The sequence below is a fragment of the Magallana gigas genome, chromosome 1, assembly GCF_963853765.1.
Source record: "Magallana gigas chromosome 1, xbMagGiga1.1, whole genome shotgun sequence".
In the NCBI taxonomy this organism is placed as follows: Eukaryota; Metazoa; Mollusca; class Bivalvia; order Ostreida; family Ostreidae; genus Magallana; species Magallana gigas.
Window position 1 is genome coordinate 66,653,016 of NC_088853.1, and position 17,217 is coordinate 66,670,232.

Below are 17,217 nucleotides of genomic sequence, written 5' to 3' on the forward strand. Positions count from 1 at the left end.
GTTATGTTTTTATTCTTAACATATACATGTGTAACATCTGATCCGATTAAAACTGTACTGATAGAATAATAAGATGTAACATGAAGCTTGTTTGTCTCAATAGAATTATCAGTTGAAACGTATATTGACTCTTAGAATGCTGATATTAAAAAAGAACAAAAATACTACACTTATCAAAATCCGATTTAGATACATTCAATTAAATGAATTGCGAATCCAATACTTCCAAAAAGAGGATTAACATATCCTTTATCCATTTTTTTTTCAGATTCAACATTCTTGAAAAACACAATACACTGTCCATCATTAAAAAAATCAAGATATCAAGTGGAAATTAACACAAAAAATAACAACGTCTATGTTCCATTAAAGAAAGCTGATCAATTCTGAATCATCATTTAGCGTGTTCTCTGAAATAGTCAAACGTTTTAGAAATACTTTAACTTCCAATCGATGGCTACTGGTTTGAACAAAAAATACATAACACAAACGGAACACATTTTGACAATTCAGGTGTCATTATTGCGGTTAAAACTCATTTACATATGTAATTCCAACGATGAGGCGCCTGAGGGGGATAAAAAAACATGATGTGAACAATGCACTTGACCAGAGACACGAATTGCGTCCGGTGATAAGCATACTCTGATACTAAAACAATTAAACATAAAATGATGATAAACATCGAACACTTATTATCTATTTCAAAAATATCAAAGAAACTTGTATTGAAAAGCCATTGTCAAATGAGGGAGACCGTAATGACATTCTTCTCATTTACATTTCTGGCAACACCCCTAATTACCATAATGTGGTGGGCGGGGCGGGTCCTTTTTTTTGATTGACAGGCGTAAAGGAAATATCACACATCTTTGGCTTCTGATAGGTCACACCGTGGATTTAATGCTTCGGTATATATACTTACAGAAGTAATAATTTGTGCTAGACGGGAACTATTGAAAAGGACCTGAGCGCGCATTGTCATCATATAACGACGATGCTGGCTGTATTTATCTTACCGGCTCTATTGGGTAAGTAAATCGTGCTGATAATTTTTTTTTTTAACATTTTCAATTAATTTTTTTAACATAGGCTTTTACATAGCTTTACAAATATAAACCGATTAAGATAATTTTGTTGTTGCTATAATAACTTAATTAATTATTTATCACAATACAGTAAAAAAAATGTTGACTTAATTATAATACATGTACAATTATCTTTAACACATTTGGCTACATTGTAAAGAAATTCTTTTAGCAATATGCCTATGAGTTTGATCTTCAACAATTTGTTTATTTCGTGAGTACGTTGGTTGCTGCATGTAGACATAAACCTCGTCGAATTTTGCTCGAATGGCGTTTCTTTGGGTTACAGCTTTTTAATTGCTGATTATACACACGGCACTTTATGACCATCAGTAGCCAATTTTATCGGAAGGACCGGTGTACACAGTAACATAAAAGGCCTCGATGTCTTTAATATAGCCATTAAACTGTCAAACACTACATGGTTTGGCCGGTGTGCTGCCGTTGTTGAAACACTGTTGACAACTGCAGCACCTCACATCATAAATCACATCGGACTCGGCGTACTGTCAATTCCAGACACGCTTGAATCGGCAGCTCTGGCCTTAAAAGCGACTGTCTGCCGGAGGATTCTGTATTGTTTTGACGCGCTGCAATCTTAACGATTTTATTCTAATTTAAATATCAGTGAAATAAAAACGTTCACTTAACACTTAGAACTTAAAGCTTATTGATATGACTTAGCACATGTCCTATTAGGGTTTAAATATTTGGGCTAATTGTAATTTTCATGGGATATGAATGCATTAAAACAAAACGTACATTATGGCATTATTCATTCATTCACCTAATTTTAATACCAGATCCTGATTGATTTTAACCCATCATTAGAGGTTTAGAAAGTTTAAACATGATATTCTGCCATATTTTAGAATAGTTAATTCCTATTAATTTTCCTCCTTAATGAATGCCTAGAAATTGATTAGACGTGGTGTGTTTTTAACCCTGAGCTCCGTATCTCTTATCAATGTTAATCTGAATTGAGTGGACTTAGCCAACTGTGATAATACGCCTCCTAATTAATTTAGTAACATAAATCATCATCGGTGTTTTATTTTTACAAACGAGTGTTTAAGATTGCCCGTAATCCATAATACCTCGCTTTCATCAGATAAATTTGTCTAACGGAACAAAAGGGAATGTAATTTATCCCTTAGTGGTTGTTATTGTGTAATTAAAGCCAGTCTATCGAGCGTAAAATTTCACACACTTACCGCCGACAAGAATGAAAAAAAAAAAACCGCAAGTTCAAACTAATTACAGACAACGCCCTCTGGCGGAAAATAAAATTGATGGCTGTGTCTAATTGATGTAAAGTACGCCTTTGTAACCGTTGTTTGGGAACATGCTTTTGTGCGTGTTTACATGGACTTAAAACAAAGAATAAGTTTTATGCTTGCAAAAGTTTGATTTCTTACAAGGCAGACTTGTGCCCTTAGAACATCAATATCCTTGTCACAAATGACCTGTTAAATGATACAACATTACGATCTTGTAATTATGCGAAACATTAAAGACGATTTTTATGGCAACTGGTCTGATATTTTTATTTTTGTTTAAACCATTTAGTACTTTGAGAAACATACAATTTTTCAAGCTTTTTTTTTTATTTATTTATTCTTTCAAATTTGATCTTATTAAAAACAGTTATAAAACCAAACTTTATGATTAAAAAAATCAACGTTACATTTACACAAAAGTTTAAACAAATGCGACTTCAGCTAAACAAAAAAGAGAAACTTTTTTTTTTCATTGTGCATCGTATTCATACACCAGCGTGAAAATATGCCATGACGAAAGAATGTTTGATATGTGTAGTAATTTTTAACATATTTTTATTTTTTTATTTGCAGCCTTGGCCCTTGGTGGTAAGATCTTCTACATTACTAACCACAGCGCTATAACTCTTTATATCTTATCAATGGACAATTACTCATTATCACTTATTCATTACATATTTACACAAACAATGTATGATATTCAATATAGGTCATAATGACAGCTGTCTTAAATAACTGATATTTATTTAATGTTTTCTTTTAGTTCTATTAATAATTAAAAATGTAATCGACAATAAATACGATTATTTCTTTTAGATCCTCTACCACCAGTTAAAACGCACACAGAGAGTAAGTATTGTGAACATTAAAGAATAAATAAACATTTTTTTTTAAAGAAATTAATAACATAATGAACAGTTTTCATATATAATATGAAATTTTATAAGATATTTGTGTAAACATGATTGTTTATTTTATTTTGATTCTTGTTCTTTTGTAGTCATCCATCTTCGTAAGTATATAAAGCTCTATTACAGAAAAGTAGAAAAATCAAAATAATATTTAAAAAAATTACATTAAAGATGCAATGTTTAACCTTTATTTATATAAAAGAAACACTGGACGGATTATGCAAAATGATTACGATAACCATTTTGAATGCTCAGTACTTGCAATGGTAAGTGTGAGCCTGTGTTAACCTGTGATAACCTGTGTTATCATCTGTTACTGTTTTTTTTCCCTAGCCGCTCCGAAGCCACAATTAAAAAAGGTACCAGCCCTCCAGGAACACGCCAGTAAGTATTTCTCAGTTTGGAAATTAGTTAAAAAGTTCATCAGGATATGAACGTGGTTGGTCACATGCTTTTTTTTAAAGCAATATGAGCTGTATTTTTGAGCATTTTATTTTAGTGCAAAAACCTGCTAGTATGATAAGCTTTCATATAACTTCGAAATTTTTTGATAAATAAGATTTGAAAAAAAAAATCATGAATTTTTGTCAAAGGAAATATTTCTCTTCTAAGAAATATATATCAAATCTATTTTTGTACAGGACGACAATAATTCAATTTTGTTCCAAATAAGGATTCTTAACGGCCTTTTTAACAAAAATATGGCGAAAAGTAATCTAAAAAACCGTGATATTTTTGTCATTTTAGTAGAAAAGAACATTTTAGTAAAAAACGATTCAACAAGAAGAATACAGCTCATATTGCTTTCAAAAAGTCGCCAGGATATGAACTTGTTTGGTCACATGTTTAATTGTTTTTTCTCAAATCATCAATAAAATAAAATTTGTTAAGATCGTTTTTTTTTATCTTCCATATAAAATTATGGAAACTCGAAACTTGTAACCTAGGGTTATCTTTCTTTTAAAGAAAAAACACCTCCAAAATAAGATAATAACTTTATGATTAATGTTGGTTTAATTGGAATTAATTTATTTATCGATTAATCCGTCTTTCAGGGGTACAAGTCCAGCACGTCCCTATTAGACAGACGGTTGTGAAAACGATTGATGTTCCTAGGGACATTATTCGTGAAGGTAACGTAACCATTTCAGTAGCAATGCTCTATCCATCTTTTCCTAAAGATGATCTCTTCATTAACCTACATAATTACTATACAGCTATATGATTATATAATTTATAATTTATAATTCTTAATTAATATTTTAGTACCTGTCATTGTGGAGAAGAAACGTAAGTAAAGTGTCTTTTTACTTCTAATTGGTTTGGGATAAATTCAGTTACCCAAAAAAATTATACATTTATCAATTTGGGTAGGCTGTTGAAGCTTTAAAAACGATGAGAGAATTCAATTAGAAGATTAATTATTGCAATACTAAAAATAAAAATAACAATCGATGAATTATATTTTACATTTTCAGTGATTTTGAGACAACCTCACATCAGGAAATTCCCCATCGATGTAAAGAAGGTACTTCTGCAGCCTCACATTAAGCATGTTCCACGTGAGTATTGCATTAACTTGTACCAGTAAACATTCGATATTCGATTTGCATTAAATTGTACCAGTAAATATTCGAATTGCAAAATATTACAATATCTCCTTTATCTGATGATGATGATTTTTTATTTTTTTTCTACAGAGGTTAGAGTCAACTACCGCAAGAGACCATGTAAGTGTACTTCAAATATACGGTAACCAGAAAACATATTGGTCAAAAGTGTCATATTGAAATCTATTGATATTGAATTGTTTATTTAATTTTCACTGACAATGAGCATTTTACTATTAATGGAAAAAGAAAGATTCGTTTACGATGGTGTTAGACCTTTGTTGATTTTAATTTAAATAAACGTGTCGTATTTTTCCATTTAACTTTATTTACTGTTTATCTACATAGGAAGTACGTCACAATATGGAGCTGTCCTATAAAACCTTCAATATTGTTTTGCACTTGTATGTCGATTTTCAGTTAATCAATTGTTTGGTTCTTCTAGATAATGTTTGGCACACAAAAGAGGTAAAGAAGTTCATTGATGTTCCAAGACCCGTCCCAGTCATCAAACACAAGATCAGTAAGTCAAAATAAAGACACATTGTTCAAATGCCATGATTACGATGATAAATATAACTATTCAAAAACAAAATAATCAAGCATACAGTGGGGAATTTATACATTTGAGCTTGAAACATTTTTTTTACTATCAATTCATATAATCAAGAAAAAAAGTTTTATAACAATCTATTTGAAAATATTGATTCAACATTTTTCATTGTCTTTTCAGTTACCAAAGTATTGAACAGAATCGGTAAGTATTTGTCACTCTCTGGTGTCGAAAGATGAAATGGTTGTTTCAAATTACTTAATCTTTAGTCACATGACATTTATCATGTGATTTATGCGTTACTTTTCATTTTTCAGTCGATGTACCCCACAAAGTATACAAGGATAGGGTTAAAGTCGGTAGGTTCCATTATTAATCTTAATTAATTAATTAATTAGTCTTAATTGTGCTACTTCACTAATCTAGATATAATAGAAATAAATATTCATGAATTTAAAAATAAAATAAAATTTAAACCTCTGCTTAAATGGGTATGAAAGTGATGATTTCAAGAAGACAACAAAAGCTTGAATTATGCATTTGCGCTACATAAAACTATGTGAAACGTTTGTTCTAATAATATGTTTTTCTCTCTTTTTAACAGTCCAAGTTCCTCAGCCATGTAAGTAGAGAACTCGGTGACTTCCTAACAGAAACATACGATTTAAAAACGAACTATTTCCATTCATTTCCAATGTAATACAAAAAAGCAAGCGGAAGAGTAATGATCCTTAAATAATGAATCGGATGCATATATACAGTAATTGATCTTAATTTCAAGTTCATTGTGTGCTTTTCTCCAGTCAAAGTACAAAAGGTCCACCACAGAAAGATAGATGTTCCAATTGAGGTTCGAGTGCCTGTCCCACGTAAGTAAATAACAAATTTTAACTGCGTCTTATTTTTTAAAAACTTTCCTAAATCAAGTTTGGTTGAAGTCGGATTTTTTGAATCGCCAGAAAGAACATTTTATATCCTTAAATTACCTTTTTTTTACCGTTACAAATGATCTAAATAAAGAAAAGGAAGAACAAATCATATAACGCAAATAGATACTATCACTAAAACACATAAGAAATACAAAAGTTGACTTGAATTGAAACAACGCCTTTTGAGTACATTTGCATCTTATTTTGACAGGTGTTCACATTAAGCAAACACAAGAAGTCCAAAAAGGTAAATTCTACTTTCTTGTTCAATCTCATTAGGGTTTAGATAAATTTCATATTTCATAATTTATGTGACATTATATTACATACTGAATTATGAAAGTAAACAATGTTGTAATGTTGGTTTTTTTTTTCTTTTTCAGTTCCTATTGACGGTGAGAATTCTGGACTTTTCGTTGACTTATACGTAAACTGACCTAAATCCACATTACTTAGTGGAAGATTGGGTTACTAGTATCAAATTTCTATAGAAAAATAAGACATAGGGTTGTAAACTGTAAATGTACCTAAAATATATTATTCTAAAGAAATCTGGAAACAAGACTTATAGCTGTAGTATCTTTTTTCATCTACTGCGCATATCATTTTCACCTTTACCTATTTCACCTTTTACCTTTTACCTATTTCACCTTTTACCTTTTACCTATTTCAGTTACCGTTGTAAAGAAGGTCGCCATCCCAAGTAAGTAGATAACACGATTTGTACAGTCAAATTTTCCTGACAAATCAGTTTCAATAATCTTATAAATGCGTTAGTAACCGAAAGTAATTCCTAAAAATAAATGCTGTCACTAAGCGTTCTGCTAATACGACGTTATCTGAACATCATTAAATGTTTCAGCCAAAATCACTTATATAAAATTTTAGTTTTAAATTTTTTAAGTCAAACTCACTAATATAAAACATGTCTTAATTAATTCCTTTTATTTTTTTTTTAGAAAGAACAACACTTACTGAAATTGTTCCTGTTCCAGTTAAACGTATGTAAAATAACATTTACCGTCTCATTAAGTGATTAGAGTATTAGAAAGTAAAATTAAATACAAAGATAAACAAAATAATTTAATATAAATTTAAAGATTACAAAAGTTTATAACAATAATCTTTTAAAAAAATGTGATATTGATATGAAAATATCATTTAAATGAAACTAAAAAGTAATCATGCTAGAATTTATTTAATATTGATATTGTTTCTGTTTATTTATACTACAACTGCGAACCCATGTATATGCTTTTTGTTGTATTGTTTTTCTTTGTATGCGATGTATTTAATACTTTAGAAATACACCTCTTAACTACGATTTAAGTTTTTTATACATATATTTTATTAAGAAATACCGTTAAAATGAGTAATTCTAATATAATTTGACTATGATAGTTTTTTACTCATAGTTAATAAATTGTAAGCAATCAGATCGATATCTATACATAATGTTTTGCTTTTATGTATCTGGTTATATAACAATGGTTTCCCATGTCTATAGGGTGGAAGATCATATCAGTTATAAACCTTTGACACCTTTATTCTACGAATCCTAACATTCAATCTGATTTACATCGGATGATTCTCACTCACAGTGCTTTGTTCTTGGGATCCCGCTGAATCAATATATCAACCTCCTTTTGAAGAATATTTCTTTCTTTTTTTGCAAAATGTCTTTTGAAATGACCCATTGACTTACAGCAGAGGGATGTGGTCCAGATGGGGTCAATTGCGGAAGTCTAGCTTCTGTCAACTCCGTTGCTGGTGCTGGAGTTGGATTGGCTAGGGTTGTTGAGAGACAGGACGTGGTTGTCGACGGAGCCCCTGGTGGTGTGGTATCCGATACACTTGTTGGGGGAGCAGCACCAGGAGCGCTGGTCACTGAATCCGTTGGTTTCAGAGGGGGTCCCATAGTAGATGTCGGCGTAGGCTCCATTGGTTCCGAGTTTGGCCCTGGAATAGGTCCAGGATTTAGCTCAGATTTAGGTCCTGGTTTTGGCGGGGAATTCTATCCTAATGGACCCCGTTTCGGAGATGGACCGGATGCAACGTTTGTTGAATCTTCCCTTGCTGGTGGATCTTCAATAGGGCTCTCAGGCTTGGGTCCTCCACTGGATGGTGAGTTTGGCTATGTGGAAGGTGCAGGAGTTGGAGGCCGCCGAAGTGACCTGGTCAGCATACGGCATACGGAAAGAGTCGTTCCAGTTCCACTAACGGGCGGGGTATCCTCTCAAGGCGGCTTCGGACAATTAGGCGACGGATATGTCGATGGCCCTTATCCAGGCCCTTATCCAGGCGATTATCCAGGAGGTTATCCAGGCGGTTATTTTGACGGACAAGGCTACCTAGAGGGTGAATTCGGTTCTGCTGGACTGGTGGGAGGCGGAGGATCTGGGTTTGACAGGGGTAGTGGATTTGATACTGAATTCTCTGGATCAGGTTTTGAGGGGGGACTTGGTGGTAGATTCGAGACAGTAAGCGGCGGTGGCGGCGGCGGCGGCGGTGGCGGCAGCAATGCCGGAGTGTTTTATCAAGAAACAAGAAATGCCCTACCTCTCCAAGTAACAGGAACCGTTCGTGGTGAATATGTGCCGGTAAGATAAGAGAACGAACGCATTGCCTAGTCCCATGTACTCCACAGGAAGCACATTCTCCAGCACTCATACGAATTGTCCTATTTATGTGGGTATTATGTAATCACTCATCTCCCCTCCGATTCATCTCTCCATTAATGTAACACAAAATGTCATTTAATTCACATGGTATTACAAAGCCTTATTACTCAAATGGGATTATAGCGGTGTTTTACCGTTTTTCTACATATATACTTGGCTATGCTTTTAACTCAATACGTTTGCTTACTACTAGATGTGGTCACATATATTTAGACACAATCATCAAACACCCCAATCATGCGTCTTTATTTAGCCTTATCGTCCTACAGCACAGGTTTAAACAGAACAAAATGGTTTTCGTTTCTGAACACATTCTTGTATCTTTCCTATGGATCTCTAAAGCGCTGTTGGGATTAAATATTACTGCCAATTACTCTGATTTCATATCAGTTTCATATATGTTTTATCCTCCAAGCTAATCTACTTTATGCTTTACATATACTCTCATTCCTTTTCCTTTCATGTCGTCAAGGACACTTTACCACCATTTCTTTCTACCTGATTATCAACATCTGACCATGCAGCTTCAATGCATATTCTACAAAATTAATCAATCTTATATAGTCATTGTTCACCCAAATTTGGACCTAAGTTGCCAAACTATCAAATACTTTATTTCTTGAGTTCTTTTATGTTGTTATATGTTTTATCACGACAGCTGTTTTTGTCATGTTGATACTATTATTTGTGTATGTGCTGAAAATGTCAGATTTGTCAAATCATTTTTATTATTATTATTTTAATATTATTATCATTATGATTATCAATATTATCTAATTATATCTTTATTTTCATTTTCAGACGGCGGAGGATATCAACAGGGTTATGGTAAGTCAAATAAATCTTTCAAACAACACCAACGATATTGATTTTTTAAAGAAGTAGTGCAGTATTATTCATCGCCGTTGTTAGAGATATTACTCATCTTAGATATTGTTGTTGCGGCCTTTTTCACATTTATGGTTTCATGATATAACTTCCTTGTTTTGCGCTTACTCTTGCTTCCTTCTTTACCTATTCTCATCATTTCTTCAATCAAAATTAGATGACTCATCTCTATCAGGCGCCGCAGGACAGTTAAACATTGGCGGTGCTTTCCAGGGTGGCTTCCTAAATGGCGCTGGTAATGACGATGGCGCGAATGTCGGCGCTTTCGCTGATGCGTCATCTTTTGCTGGAGATTTAGCTGTTGCCCAGGCCTTTGCTGGGGGCCAGGGTTTCAATGATGGTCAATATAACGGTGCCCAATCTTTGTTAAATGGACAAGGTTTTCATGGAGTTCATGGGTTTAATGGAGCTCAAGGATTCAATGGAGCCTTTAATGACGCTAATGCGTTTGCCGATGCTCAATCGGCGTTTGGTGGCGCCTCAGCTTTAGCGCAGGCTCACGCTGAAGCCCAGTCTCAATTTCAAGTCCAAGCCCAGGCCCAAGCTCAGGCTCAAGCCCAGGCCCAAGCAAACGTTCTTGCGCAAGCTCAAAACTTCATTAATGCACAGGCTAACGACATAGGAAACTCTCTCCAGTCCGATTTACAATTAGCCAATCAATTAGCGTATAACGACAATTATGGTAAGCACATAAAGAGCTTTATCTTGAGATAAAGAAAAATTCGCTAAAATCAGTTGAAATTTTAATGGATTTTATAATGAAAAGATTAATCTCAAAGTAATTTCTTAATTTTTTAATATTTTTCACTAATTCGTAATTTTTTAAAAACTTATCTTCTTTACTTAATATTTTATAGATGTCAAAAAATTCGGTAAGATGTACATTTAAATGTTGTTGTTAACGCCAAACCGTTCTGTTCCACCGTCACGCAAAATGTCGTCACGCACAAAGATGTTGAATCTGTCGCGCACTGCCACTTGTCTTTGATTATTCCACAGCTGTATTTGAATACTGTTTTCACTTTCACTTTGTCTTTCTTTTATCAATTCTTGTTTTCATATTTCAGTCTTTTCATAATACGTGCTTTATTTCTCACTTTTGCAGTTTGATCTCCTTTTTTCACATAACATTTTTGATGCACGCATTATATGTTATATTATATGTTATAATCTATGGGGTCGTTTTCTTTTTAAGTTGTCTCCATGTAATGAATTATCTTTTTTTCTTCAGTAATTTATGAGAACTGATCCTTGAAAAATAATGGTAACTTTTTTGTTATCTTCCCTCTTCTTTATTCACCTTGCCTTTTTATATTTAAATCCTGTTTGGGTGTCCCTAAACCTTGATTATTTTCTTTTTATCCTTTATCCCTACGTAAGAATAAACTATTTACATATGTATCATTCTGTTTTCATTTTCTGTATTGAATACTTGCTTTGGTATAGACGCAATTTCTTTGCACATAATTTTTCATCCATGGAATTGGCAAAGGATATGATTATATAAGGCATCCTTTTCCTATACTTGGACGGTTTATTATCCCATCACAATTTTGCCTGCTTCATTGCCATTTTTGCCAAAAAGTCATCTTTCTACGATCTACTATATCAAAATAATCGTCTATTTCATCAACTTTTGTATATTTTGTTAATTTCTATGAAATCTTTAAACTATATTTGCCACCTGTCCAAAGCATTATACACCTTTTTATTCTGCTTTGTATTATTTATGTGGGCACTTTTGTATTACAGCTACGTAGAGAATCATGTTGTTTTCCCCTAATATTAATTGACTTTATTTCAATTTAATGTGTAACTTGTTTTTTTCCCTATTATTCAAAACGTTTCTTGTTGTTTTCTTTATTTATGGTCAATATTTTAATATTTATTTTTAAGACGATATTTGTTTTGTGTTTTACTGTCTGTTTAATATTATACATTTTCTAACTTCTTTGTTTATGTCTTTTTTACAGGGCATTAGAAAGGATCTGTTCTCGAGGCCGTCGGTAAGTTTTATCATCAACATACTTATGTTTGTTTTTTTCTGTTACCAATCTCCAACAAAGATCCTTTACTTTTGTGAAGAAATGATAGTTATTTTCAATATTAAGTATTAACTTATTAACAATTCTCAAATGCAGTGCTTTGCGTATATAGCGAAGATATATAAAGATAAAATAAATATATCAGATCATTACAAACAGAAAATAAATGTTATTAAACATGTATTGAAAACAAATATGAAACCTTCTCACTAATCATTTTTTTTATTTCCAGAGACTCTCGGCTTTTCCTTCTGGGTTATGAGACACCATTGTACATTTCTATAAATAGTACCATATTTAACATTGGCTATTTCAGTGTGTTACATTCATCCTCGGGCGTCTGAATATATTTTATTAATAAAATATACATTTGGGTTTGTTATCTATTTATTTTTGTTATTTAATTATGTAATACAGGTGACATTCGATTTCTGTAACTTCAATCCCTTAAAACAATGTTAGACTGCCCTTCCATGTTATAAAACTAAAATTCCGGCTACTCTCACTTTGGAACCAAAATGATCGCAACAAGAATTTCCGGATTTTTCAAACTTCACCTTGAATGTACTCTTTTTTAGATATTGAAGTCGACATCTTTTCATACTAATTAATGATTCTAACGGTGATTACCTACTTTGATTACACGAGTTTTATCATTTTTATTTTTATTACACAATAAATCCCTGATTTTAGCCTTAAGTAACATTCGATAAGCAGATAAGTAATGTTAGAGTTTTTGAAAAAGTTTAGTGAATGCTTCAGCTTTTTCTACGTCTTGATATTTTTTAAGACATATTATATTTGTTCCTGAATTCAACAGCATTTTGCTCGTTACTTAAGAATGACAATATGATTGTTTAAAATAAAAGAAATAAATGAACCTCTTAAAATCTGCCTATCTGTCAGAGAATTTCAAAAAAAGATTTGTTTAGTGTTCACGTTTTAATTAGAGTTTGGAAATTTTTACAAGGGTTGAATGAAGAATGAAAGATGGTATATATGTGCTTCACACCAGGTGTTAGAAAGAGAAATAGGTCACTGGAGGCATATCAAACGTTGTATTAGTAAAAATAGGACTAAACACTCAACCAAACAGTCAGTCAATCAATAATTTTGTAAATCAATCGACAGATTACTCAATAGATTTATTGATAAAGATGTCAAATATTAAAATGACCAATTTTTCAAGCAACTGAAAATAAGTCAAACAATTTATAAGCCTACATAGTAAAACGGAAAACTTTTACTAAGATGACCAATAATTAACTTTTTGGAATGCATGTTCACACATTTCACATTGATTACCTATTTGTGTAGAAAGCTGTTTTTCACTTTCAATAGTATCGTCCACATTTTCAATTGATACAGTACTTAATTTAATATCTAAAATATTAAATTAAGAGGAGACAGCTCGATCGCTGATCACATCATTCAATTTGAAAGTTTAAAGTAGCTTTACTTTTATACAGAACTATAATAAACAAATTTTGTTCAATCAGACGCTTCAATAAACCATTTGCTTATAGAAATCAAAGTACTGAAGTACTGACGGGAGTTGATTTTATCGATTATCATTTATTTTAACATCAACTCATCTTTGTGGCAATTAGTTTCTTTTTTGTATTCAAATTTAACACTTTTTTATAATATGAATTTTAATTAGACTTTTCAGACAAGAATTTAGAGAAACCCCATATGAATCATGTTGTGTAATATTTAAAGATAGATTTCAAACTATGAATTGTATTGATCCAAGCACTATTGATATTGAACTCCAGTCTCATTCAACCAGTCGCTCAGCTGTCTCCCTTAATATCCGACAAGCAAGAGAACCTCTCTGTTTGTCGGAGATTCACGGAGACAGCCGAGCTTTTGGTTGAATGAGACTATATCAAACTCTGGCGTAGGACTACATGAAACTACATAGATATCTTAATTGTTCTTATTATATAAAATCCTACTATTTTCAGTTTATAGATAAGTTTCCTTGAAAAACAATGCTTCAGCATACATTACGTCGAATTTTTCTATTATATTCAAGAACTAAAACTTGTCAGTGGTGATGATTTGTGCTTAGGTCCAAACACTGTTTCACTTTCGGTTTAGCAGATTGACTGCATAGGAGAGTTGATTAAAATCAACTCCCAAAAAGCTTTAATGAACTTACTTTGTTTTGAAAAATAAAACAAAATACACATTATGTATTCAATAAATGGTATAAGAGCCTCTTATGCTTTTTCCAAGCTATTTTCAAACAAATTGTATCTAATACATACGTAAATATTCTTTAATACGTTGCGTTGTTTATGGAATTATGACAAATAAAGCAAAGTGTTTCTGTTTAATTTCTTTGTTATGTTTGAGTCAGTCAAGTTGTCATTAATTTCAATCCCTCTTTGATTACCCATTCAATTTATTTTCGATTCAGCTCGACAAGAAAACGAGGAATATACGTGTGTAAATAGAAGCCATTCATTTCCCCGAAATACATAAAAACACACAAACGTCAATTCATTATTTCTTCAAAGTTTGTGCAGAAATTATCGAATAGTTCTCTGCAAAACACAGAGTCAATTAGACAAGTCAATGAATAAATGAACAAATAAATAGGTTAATAGGTTAATGAATAAATAAATAGATAAATACACAAATAAATAAGCCAAACATTCTAGTAGTTATTAATTTTTAAAGTCATGCTTTTTTGTTATTTTATGCACGTGTTGAAAATATATTCATGTGGGGATATTTTTTAAGGCTGACCCAGCTTTTTTACGTGACATAATAACACAGCTATTTTTTTGGTTCATTTTCTTTTTTGACATCTTTAAAATTTGGGGGAAAAAAACCCAGTTGATATGTGCCTGTTCTCATGACATTTGTATCAATTGTATATTTTTGCAGAGCATTGCATGATGGTATAATCATGGCAGGCGACAAGCTTTATAAAGAAGTCAAATATCGAATAAATTTATATAATATCTGTATATAGAATGGGCCAAATAAATGTTTTCCAAAAAAAAAGAAAAACAACATTCAGATCAATTCAGATATTTATTAGATACCTGTTCATATATATTGATATAAAATTACAAATTTTCAGTAATCAATGCGTTTTAATTTTAGTTTATATCTGATAATATATGTTGCTTGTGAATAGATTTCATTGAAATGTCCTAGACATGCTCTCCTGATTTATTTTCTTATCATCAAGGTGATTAATTACAGATAAAATAATTGAATGGTTTGAGATTCCTATCTAAAAGGTTGTTTTTATATCAACATAGTGTAAAATGGAAATTAATTGCTTTCTTTATTTGCTTACTATTATTCAAATATTTTATAACATTTCAAAATTAATACCATAAAATTATTTAGGCGAATTGAGCTTTTCGGCTAATTAAAAGCCATAATACCGAACAAAGATGATAGTTCATATCAAGTGATATAGTCAGGAAAAAAAGCATATGGCCATCATCTTAAAAAATACCAACAATTTATCTCACCCAAAACTTATCAATGTAGACTTAAAATATCGTCACAATAATAAATATGTTAGTGTAATCAGTATTAGCACCCTCCATAGTACATGGTATATACCAGTGACATTAATGAGAAATCGAAAGACAATAATCCACAATTCCTTTGAAGATTTTTTTCAGGGAGTATTTTTAGTCATTTATTATTCGGTATCTAAAAATAATATCGTATAACAGTTTATAGAAATAACATATTTTGAAATAATTTGTAATGAAATTGTTATTTTTTTTATTTTGTTGATTTGCAGATTTTGTGTTATTTCAAGTACAAATAACGCGTTGTAAAATTGCTAGAAATGATCAATTGCATACATGTTGTATATTACTGGACGAACAAAAATAAACAGAGATAGAAACAAAAATAGATACCACTCCAAATTTCCATTATTTTTCCCCCTTTTATGTTTCATTTCATGTATCTCAACAAAGTAATTTAGTCATAGGTATGCATTGTTTACATATATTTATTTGATTTTCCCATTAAGGCATGGATATTGAATAATGTTGTACATGAACTTGCTATGCTATTTGTTGATCGGTTAGTGCAATATTTTTGGTTTTGGCGTTTGTCTTTTGTGATTTTATTGTTATTTGTTAATGACAAAAGGTTAACATTGATAACCTTAAAAGCACACACATTATTTTCTGGAATGCTTTTTAATTTATTTATAATACGGAACTTGTCTAAAAGCTTAAAAACAAAATTAAAGTTCGTTCTGAAGCGAGTGTTTGATTTGTTGTTATTGTTTAGTGCGTTTTAAGAACGTGCTTGCAGGGGTTTTAAATATACTAATTTTGTATTGCTCATTTCTGGAGGGTTTAATATCATCACTATTAATTCCATTAACTCTACAACATTGAACATGTAGTAACATTTTTGTATAATTAATGATCTTGTAATCATTAAACTAAGCAACTTATAGAAATTTAATTTTGCTAAAATTGTGAGGGTTCAATAAAATTAAATAAAAAATCTTTTCCGTATCCCGTCTTAGGAAAAGCATATTTAAGCAATTGATATTGATGCAAACATTATATAAAGTACATTTGAATTTCTTTGATCATTTTGCAATGCAATTACACAAAATATTACCTTTTTATTATCACAACATAACAGACACACACTTAAACAATGGATACTTATGCGAATATCAAATCTAGTATGTTTTTACAATAAGCCTACAAAGGTCATTTTGCAAGAAACGTACACATACTAGGACAAGGGTTTAAAACGTGTTCTTTAATGGCCTTTCAACGGCTGATGGTGATTTATATGGGCATTCTATGTGTCAACAGCTGTCATCAAGTTATTCATTTAAGAGTACGGTTCCCACCGTTAACCTCCTTCGTGAACTGCTGAAGGAGATAAATCGTCCTTTCCCCCTGCCGCGTACACGATGATATCTCTGTATCGGACTCCACTTTTCCCCACCTGCCTATAAATGTAGAAATGTCAAAGAATTTCACGAATTTAAAGGAATCACGAATTATGTCATTGATTTATATGCAACCATTGTTTAATTCTGGTTTTTTAAAAAAGATTTCTGTTATAAGAATGAAGAAAAGTATGGGTTTTTTTTCTTTCTTAAGAAACATATTTAACCTTTTGATGTAAGAATGTCAAGGAATTTCGTCGTCAATGATTCATATGAAACGATGGTTTAATTTTTTAAAAAGTTCCTTTATAGAATCAAGG

The 17,217-nt window shown here is 31.6% G+C and overlaps 1 protein-coding gene and 1 long non-coding RNA gene across 2 annotated transcripts; both read left to right on the forward strand.

Annotated features, from left to right (window-relative positions):
• Positions 1-889: 889 nt before the first annotated feature.
• Positions 890-3,228, forward strand: LOC136276470 (uncharacterized). Its single transcript, XR_010714933.1, has 3 exons — positions 890-1,031; positions 2,942-2,956; positions 3,185-3,228. It is a non-coding gene; the product is annotated as an uncharacterized lncRNA (long non-coding RNA).
• Positions 3,229-3,278: 50 nt separating this feature from the next.
• On the forward strand, positions 3,279-12,367 carry LOC105323913 (uncharacterized). The gene is made up of 20 exons (XM_066087580.1): positions 3,279-3,285; positions 3,369-3,380; positions 3,613-3,663; positions 4,335-4,412; positions 4,546-4,569; positions 4,758-4,841; positions 4,980-5,009; positions 5,335-5,412; positions 5,623-5,646; positions 5,760-5,801; positions 6,047-6,064; positions 6,246-6,311; positions 6,583-6,618; positions 6,755-6,766; positions 7,045-7,074; positions 7,331-7,372; positions 8,079-8,971; positions 9,854-9,880; positions 11,914-11,946; positions 12,218-12,367. Exons 1-20 carry the CDS (start codon positions 3,279-3,281, stop codon positions 12,245-12,247), a joined length of 1,617 nt encoding a protein of 538 aa, XP_065943652.1. The 3' UTR covers positions 12,248-12,367.
• The last annotated feature ends 4,850 nt before the right edge of the window (positions 12,368-17,217 follow it).

What these genes read in the sequence shown, in the direction of transcription:
- LOC105323913 (XM_066087580.1), top strand. An exon ending in TAGGGACATTATTCGTGAAG is followed by an intron (nt 4,413 to 4,545) that starts GTAACGTAACCA and finishes TTAATATTTTAG; the next exon opens with TACCTGTCATTGTGGAGAAG. An exon ending in TTCGTGGTGAATATGTGCCG is followed by an intron (nt 8,972 to 9,853) that starts GTAAGATAAGAG and finishes TTTCATTTTCAG; the next exon opens with ACGGCGGAGGATATCAACAG.